Below are 8,935 nucleotides of genomic sequence, written 5' to 3' on the forward strand. Positions count from 1 at the left end.
ACGTGATAATTTTGACAGCCCTAATATATATATATATATATATATATATATATATATATATATATATATATATATATATATATATACATATACATATATTAATAAATGGTTTCTAAGCACTTCAAATGTAATAATTATGATGACTTTTAAACATGTTACTGTCCCACCGAATTTATTTAAACAAGAATAAAGTTGAAAAATGTTAGAAAATGCTCAAGCTACTCACTTACACAATGAGTTGACACAGCAACTGTTTAACAAGTTAAACGATGATTGACGCTTGCTGCATTTTGAAGTTTCGGCTTCCAAGCGTCTCTGGCAAGATCAAACCTTAACATCTATTAATCATCGTTAACTTTAATCAACTTCAGTGCACTGCCAGACCAAGAAAAGCAGCAGGAGCGAGAGTGAAAGACTATGTGATCAGATTGGGACAGCTCTATAAAATACTGCATTAATTTATTTATTTTTATAATTGAAAAAAAATCCGCGATGGACTGAGCACGTGAAGTTTAAAGAGCGAAGTAGCGAGGGATCATTGTATACATATGTTTATATATCACAAAAGATACAGTATTCGTAATATGCTCTTTCCGTTGTTGTTGTTTTCTCCCCGGGTAATCAGAGATTCCCTCTGTTATCAACCACAGGACCTTAAAATGTAATATTCTTGAGTTTTGTTCAGATTCAAAAAGACCTATGTTATAATGTATAAGATACTACGTATATATCATCACGTTTAATTAAAGTGCTGGTATTCATGGGCATTTTTTTCCTGAGGTCTCTTGACAAGTAAGCACAGGTGTGGCTTTCTTCCGCCACACTGCGTCAGGAGATGAGCAGCAGCTTTCTGAAAATATTTATTTTATTACACAATATAACATGAATGTAAATCGATTGCTAATTTATAGTGATCATCATTTACATTCCTGGAAAAAAAACTATGTTGGTGAAATGTGGCTTAAGTTAGCAGAAAGGTTAGATAAGGTTGTAGAAAGCCAGCTCCGTTATATGCCAGAGGAATTTGGTTTCCAACGGAATAGTCTGAAACTGTTAATCCAACTTTAAGAGTCAATCACGGTCAGACTAAAATGTTTACGTGTTTTAAAACTCTGGTGTCGATGTTTTTCGGTTAGTATTTTTTTAAAAATCAGATTGCAGCCTTCCGATTACTTTGTCATTTACTTTGATCAGGCATAAACTATGATCTACAGGCCACAGTCTTTGACCATGATTAATTGTTTCAAATAGCACTCCTGTGTTCCAGCAGCCCCAAAAAGGACACCCCAGAAGCCAACAGTGATTTTTAATGTGGCATCTAATTCAGCCATTAAATGGCACAGCGGGGTGTCCCCTTACAAGCGCTAACCCCTACCCCCATCCTCATCCTGCTTCCCTTCAGGCAAAACCACCGCTGGGTCCATGTCAAAGATCACATGACAATAGGGATTCCTGACCCAGCCGGGGACTGGGAATGAATTAGACCCTAATTCAAGCATGTCGCATGCAGTCAACGGCACTGCAACCTAAGGAATAATGGGAGAACTTTGCAACCAGGGCACACACCCACACTGAACATTATGTCAGGTTGCCTCAATTTATTCTTATAATTTAGTACTACAGGTGCATGGAGGTTTACAAGTGGGAGTTTAAACATAGAACAAGCAATACATGACGAATGAATATCCCAATGATCCTTACTCACACTTTAACTGCCCAATATATTTTGACCCCAAATTATGGCAAGAACACAATTAACTTAACAAAAGTGCTGGTTGACGCACGTCACATAAGACGATTGAGAAGACATAGACAAGCCATTTTATTCTCTGAGAATGTTGTGGTTGTCTCCGTGGACAACAAGCTAGCGCTGTCCCAACTCAGCCTTATTTAATGAATTGATGAAGCCTGCTTGGATGAGAAGGGAAATGCCCGCTAAGACAACCAGAACAATCAAATGGTAAATGATTCAGTTCTGAGAGATTTCACAAGGATTCAACAAAGCACCATCACTTGCATCAGAACTGTCAATTGTCAATGGCCACATTCTGACTCCTTATGAGACTAGTCGAAGTTGGCGAACAACGATTACCATAATTTTCGGACTATAAGGCGCACCTGACAATAAGCCGCCACTCACCAAATTTGACACGAAAATGGCATTTCTTTATAGATGAACCGCACTGGACTATAAGCCGCAGCTTTGCTCACTGTATTATGGGATATTTACACCAAAAGATATTAACCGGTAACACTTTATTTGACAGAGGCATCATAAGACCAAGTGAACCACCATGAAGCTTTGGCAGCAAAGCTACATTGCTTCAATAAGCTTCATTTCGCCATTACGGCTACCTGGTGGGAGACAGTCAACCTCTGCTGCCACCTGCTGTCAACACTGTTCTCGTCCAAAATGCCTTCTAGCATGCATTGCATCACTAGAGATATATATATATATAACAATCAAAATTCATGTTCTGTGCTAATTATTTTTTCAGTTACTGTTCCAGTTGTTTCATTAATTGCTAATTACGGTATTTGGTAACACTTTACTTGACAGAGGCGCCATAAGACTGTCATAAGACAATCATAATTATGACATGACGCTGTCATGACCATTAATGAATGCTTATGACAGAGTCATTTAGTGTCATCCAGTAAATTATCTCACTTTGGAATGGATGTAAAGGATCTGAGCTGGACATAAATGGAGTTAGTGACATAATTGGCTGGATGACACTGCAAAACATCTCTCATAAGCATTCAGTTATGCCCATGATAATGTCAGAATTACGACGATCTTATGACAGCACTTTATTTGACAGCGGCGTCATAAGACTATCTATTAACCCAAATAGATACTACACACTAGGTGAGTAGTGTGCGGTTTATAGCCGCACTGGACTATAAAACGCAGGATTCAAAATGCGGGAACAAAGTAGCGGCTAATAGTCCAAAAATTACGATAGTTTAAATCCCTATGGTCTATAACATAATGTTATAACTCGAATGGATATGGGCCCATTTTCGGGAGACCCTGTTCTGATATTTGCAATATTGTGTGTTTAAAGTAACCTTCAGCACAGGAATTACATTTGGGTATTTTCCCCCATAAGCCTGATCACTTATTAATCAACATCCTCTCAATTTCGCCTCCCTATCAACTGACAGTACAACAAAGCATTGGTGAGTTTAACCACACGGACCACAGATCAATTATTCAACGACAGCAGAGGATTCTTTCATTCATTATTTTTTGTGTAGCCTCTCTCATGTAATGCATTGCTTAGACCAGGGGTTGGCAACCCAAAATGTTGGAAGAGTCATATTGGAATAAAAAACCATAAAACAAATACAGTGCCTTGCAAAAGTATTCGGCCCCCTTGAACCTTGCAACCTTTCGCCACATTTCAGGCTTCAAACATAAAGATATAAAATTTCAATTTTTTGTCAAGAATCAACAACAAGTGGGACACAATCGTGAAGTGGAACAAAATTTATTGGATAATTTAAACTTTTTTAACAAATACAAAACTGAAAAGTGGGGTGTGCAATATTATTCGGCCCCCTTGCGGTAATACTTTGTAGCGCCACCTTTTGCTCCAATTACAGCTGCAAGTCGCTTGGGGTATGTTTCTATCAGTTTTGCACATCGAGAGACTGACATTCTTGCCCATTCTTCCTTGCAAAACAGCTCGAGCTCAGTGAGGTTGGATGGAGAGTGTTTGTGAACAGCAGTCTTCAGCTCTTTCCACAGATTCTCAATCGGATTCAGGTCTGGACTTTGACTTGGCCTTTCTAACACCTGGATACGTTTATTTTTTAACCATTCCACTGTAGATTTGGCTTTATGTTTTGGATCATTGTCCTGTTGGAAGATAAATCTCCGTCCCAGTCTCAGGTCTTGTGCAGATACCAACAGGTTTTCTTCCAGAATGTTCCTGTATTTGGCTGCATCCATCTGCCCGTCAATTTTAACCATCTTCCCTGTCCCTGCTGAAGAAAAGCAGGCCCAAACCATGATGCTGCCACCACCATGTTTGACAGTGGGGATGGTGTGTTCAGGGTGATGAGCTGTGTTGCTTTTACGCCAAACATATCGTTTTGCATTGTGGCCAAAAAGTTCAATTTTGGTTTCATCTGACCAGAGCACCTTCTTCCACATGTTTGGTGTGTCTCCCAGGTGGCTTGTGGCAAACTTTAAACGAGACTTTTTATGGATATCTTTGAGAAATGGCTTTCTTCTTGCCACTCTTCAATAAAGGCCAGATTTGTGCAGTGTACGACTGATTGTTGTCCTATGGACAGACTTTCCCACCTCAGCTGTAGATCTCTGCAGTTCATCCAGAGTGATCATGGGCCTCTTGGCTGCATCTCTGATCAGTTTTCTCCTTGTTTGAGAAGAAAGTTTGGAAGGACGGCCGGGTCTTGGTAGATTTGCAGTGGTCTGATGCTCCTTCCATTTCAATATGATGGCTTGCACAGTGCTCCTTGAGATGTTTAAAGCTTGGGAAATCTTTTTGTATCCAAATCCGGCTTTACACTTCTCCACAACAGTATCTCGGACCTGCCTGGTGTGTTGCTTGGTTTTCATAATGCTCTCTGCACTTTAAACAGAACCCTGAGACTATCACAGAGTAGGTGCATTTATACGGAGACTTGATTACACACAGGTGGATTTCATTTATCATCATCGGTCATTTAGGACAACATTGGATCATTCAGAGATCCTCACTGAACTTCTGGAGTGAGTTTGCTGCACTGAAAGTAAAGGGGCCGAATAATATTGCACGCCCCACTTTTCAGTTTTTTATTTGTTAAAAAAGTTTAAATTATCCAATAAATGTTGTTCCACTTCACGATTGTGTCCCACTTGTTATTGATTCTTGACAAAAAAAATTAAATTTCATATCTTTATGTTTGAAGCCTGAAATGTGGCGAAAGGTTGCAAGATTCTGGGGGGCCGAATACTTTTGCAAGGCACTGTATGTCTGGAGCTGCAAAAATTTTAAAGCCTTATAATGAAGGCAAAACATGCTGTTGTATCTGTATTTGCGTATTTGCCTATTATCAAAATGACTATCGGTCAGTTGGCTTCAAATACATGTGAGCCTTCAAGATTACAGTATTTTCCGCACTATACGGCGCACCGCATTATAAGGCGCACCTTCAATGAATGGCCCATTTTAAAACTTTTTCCAGAAATAGCGCGCACCACATTATCAGGCGTATCGAATAGACACTACAGTAAAGGCTGGGGTTACATTATGCATCCATTAGATAGAGCTGCGCTCAGAGTTGCTGTGAGACCTTTTGCGGCTCAATGTTGATTCATATATAAGGCGCACCAGATTGTAAGGCACACTGTTGGCTTTTGAGAAAATTTAAGGCTTTGAGGTGTGCCTTATAGTGTGGAAAATATGGTTTATTTTCCCTGCAGTGCATCCTATAGAGAATGAAACACCACGTTACTCTTAAAACAAAAAATTATTTTCCTCCCCCATCTTTTTTCATTTTCAAACATTTTTAAATACAGCCCCAGGGAGCCACTAGGGCAGCGCTAAAGAGCCGCATGCGACTCGAGAGCCGTGGGTTGTTGACCGCGGCTTAGACACTCATTCGAGTACAAAACATTAGATGCAGCATTGATGCAAACAAGACTTTCGACTAAAAGGAAACCAATGAATGTTGGAAAAACAAAGGGATGAATTTGTGATTCAGATTGTAAAGGACACAAAACATACTTTTTATTGCTTTTAAGTGGAATAATCCGGATATGTATCAAGGTAGCGTGAATAGAAAAAAAGGGCATAACTTTCAAATGTAATTAGCACACTTCCAGATGTGAACCAATATCTGAATTTAATTATACCTAGCCAATGCCATCCAGATATCATAGAAATACTTTCAAATGTACATCACCTAATGATGTATGTATGGTTCCATGTCAACATACAACTGTAAATCCAAATTGCATTGTCAATATAGCATAAATATGCACATTTGAGGTGTGTCATTCATTAAATGAGGCAGCCAGGAAAGTTAGGGATGAGTCAGCTCAAGTCAATTAAATGCTAAGTAATGTCTAATATTTATGTTATTTATGTTTACCTCCATGTTTTAGATGTTTGTGTACATATAGTCTTAACAAGCAATTTGGTTTCATGTGTTCCGTTAGTTTAGGCAAGTTAAATAATAATGAAATTAGTCTGTCTATCATCAATAATGAAGGTGTATGTGTTATAGTACACTAGAACAGTAATAATGTTTGCATGGTCCTCTTACCTGGCCACTGGGTTGCAGCCCGGCTGACCAAAACGAGGAGGCAGCACAAAAAGCGCTTCAGCCCTGAGGAACACCTGCGAGACGCCAGCCAGAAAAAAAGTTCAACTTCCATACAGAAAAACTGTAAAGTTTGACGGGGAAAACGTGCTGTACCTCGATGTCATCTCTCTTGAGCTGCACCCAAGCCAAGGAGACGCAACATGGACTTTTGACGGTGCACAAATGTCCCTTCTCGCGGATCCCCCAGTTGATGCACGAACCGCAAGAAGTGAGCAGTGTGTGGGGCCGAGTGGTGACCCGCTCGCAGCGCCCACTAGGGACTTCCGCCAGGTCCTAAAGAGTGAATTATTTCCTCCGCAGAGGTAGGTGTGTCTTGCAGTTTTTAACTATTTCTTTGGTTGAAATTGGAATACAATTTCAGAGATGAGTAAAAAGACACCATGAAATCAGTGTGAAGTTCAGACTGAAATGTACTGTAGTGCAAAACAGATATATTTAGAATTGATGTTGTTGTAAGAATTTTAAGAGAAAAATAAGGCACAATTAACGAAAATTTCACAAGTAGACTAGGTCTTCTGAGCTATTATTTTAGTTTTTGTGTTGTTGTTGTTTTTTTTATTATTATTATTATTTGTAATGTAACAATTTGCAATGCCAACTCGCATGAGCTACAACACTGCCTCCTGATTGGCTCATTGATGATTGAAAGGCGTTTGCTCAGTTTAGTTCCATTCTATTATTAACTTATAGTGCTTCTAGTAAGTGTTTCTCGCAAAGAAACACGTTGCATGTCGCATGTTTTAGATCAACTTTTACATTATGTGTTCATCCACAAAGGTTAAAAACATAACCCTATTCAAAACTAGAGTGAAAAATAATTTTGTTATTCCAGTTTGTGACTTTGTTTTCAATGTCATTCCCCTGTTGACCACTAGATAGCGGCACACACTTTTGTTTAGTACAATGAAGTTGACTAAAGAAGATTACAGGAAGTACTTAATTTGAACGCATGTATTTTTAATGGATGTTAAAGATCACAATCCTCCACACAATTTCATTTAAGGTAAGGTAAAACTAGAAGATAGATTTTATGTACTAAGTGGATGCGAGTGTCAAAGAACTGACACAGAAATTAAATGCTGTTAAATTTGAAGTTAAAGGAAGTAGGTTACCTTTGTGGTTATTTGCAAACAATTTCAATTAAAAACCTGCAGAATTTAAACGATTTATAAGTATATATGGCGAAAACACAGACAAGACTGAAAAAGCAGTTTCTGCTCTTGCACCCCTCTTTAAAATAAACTGCTGTATTTTAAGCCAAAAGAACTGTTGTGTATGATAGAACAATATGTCTAGATGCTGCCATAGCAGATTCATGGCACACTAAGCCTCCGAACTATTTTGAATTTGTCCGTTTTACCCTGAAAACCCCTGTTTACAGACGTCGCGCAACCGCTTTTGTTTCAACCTAGCCATAAAAAGAAGGTAAGTCATTATATTTATTATTCAAAATGTCCGTCATTTTTAGCTTAGAATCATTAACTGATGTGTAATATTTAGTTTAGACTTTAAAAATTATTCACTCGCATATTTTAAACTTTTTTAAAAATTACGTCACAAAGATAAATTTGGCGTCTGTAAAAAAGTCAAGGATATCTATCTCATAACTATCGCTTAATTGTATTTTTTTCTTACTGTCACATTTTCCCCAATATGTTAGATGATAAATAATCGATCCAAACAAAGAAAAATGGAAAAACAACATTTAAAAGGGTAACTATATGAAAAAGAAAATCTCAACCACTCCCTGTTGTCTGCGATGTCTGCGATGTCTGCATCGCGACCCTTGTTATATCCCCATGTTTCACCCATAATATAAAAAAAAAAGATCCGACTGTGGCCATTCACAGCTGTGTCTTGACACTCAGTGATACATGCTGCATGGAGTTTTTGGGTCAAAACAAGGTAAGTACGAGATAATATCTCGTTAAAATTGTGGCGTGTTTAATTCTGCTCTCGCGTGGTCTCGCCTCCAGTTAGGGTTTTGCTGTTTATTTTTTTATTTATTTTTTTTTTTAATGCCCTCCTGTTCAAAATTTTTCTTCCTCCAGAAAATAGAGATTTTAAAAGGGAACTCCGGATTTTTTGACATCAGGCTTAATCATCGCGTTGGGGGGGGGGGGGGGGTTAATTAGTCAGTGGAGTAGATTTCAAAATATTACGTAGCGTTTGTTAGTCTTTTATTATTTTTCAGGGCTCCGGAGTGGCTATGCTAATGCAAGTGAATGTGCCCAATTAGCATGCTAATAAAAAGCGATATTCACAGATCTAACACAGTCAAATAAATTGAAAACGCAGCTCATTGTACAAAAATCCCCTGCAGCCCCAAAAAAATGTCGCACCAAACTGCCGTAATTTATTCAATTCTGCGGGACTATTGTTTCATATGCGTAATGACACTCCACTAGAGAGCAGTGCTACGGCCACTTGTCTTCACGTCAGTCTGCACGAACGGACGTCAGCATGGTGAAATGTGCTTTTTAGAACTTGTGGAAACATACAGAAGAAATGGACAAAAGAAAGTGTCCATCGCTTCCCTGTGAAGAACGAGGAACTATATAAACTTTGGTTACTCTCTGCTGGATATGAC

The 8,935-nt window shown here is 38.6% G+C and overlaps 1 protein-coding gene across 2 annotated transcripts in view; it reads right to left on the minus strand.

Moving 5' to 3' along the window:
• Nucleotides 1–6,577, minus strand: part of col18a1a (collagen type XVIII alpha 1 chain a) — a 168,434-nt gene extending 161,857 nt beyond the window's left edge. For both annotated transcript variants that reach the window (XM_057852305.1, XM_057852304.1), the window contains exons 1-2: nt 6,439–6,577; nt 6,286–6,359 (exon numbers count right to left, since the gene is read on the minus strand). In XM_057852305.1, coding sequence (XP_057708288.1) covers nt 6,286–6,359; nt 6,439–6,449 — 85 coding nt within the window. In that variant the 5' untranslated portion in view covers nt 6,450–6,577. The remainder of the gene's footprint in view (nt 1–6,285; nt 6,360–6,438) is intronic.
• Nucleotides 6,578–8,935: the final 2,358 nt, after the last annotated feature.

The sequence above is a fragment of the Corythoichthys intestinalis genome, chromosome 12 (assembly GCF_030265065.1).
Source record: "Corythoichthys intestinalis isolate RoL2023-P3 chromosome 12, ASM3026506v1, whole genome shotgun sequence".
Classification (NCBI taxonomy): domain Eukaryota; kingdom Metazoa; phylum Chordata; class Actinopteri; order Syngnathiformes; family Syngnathidae; genus Corythoichthys; species Corythoichthys intestinalis.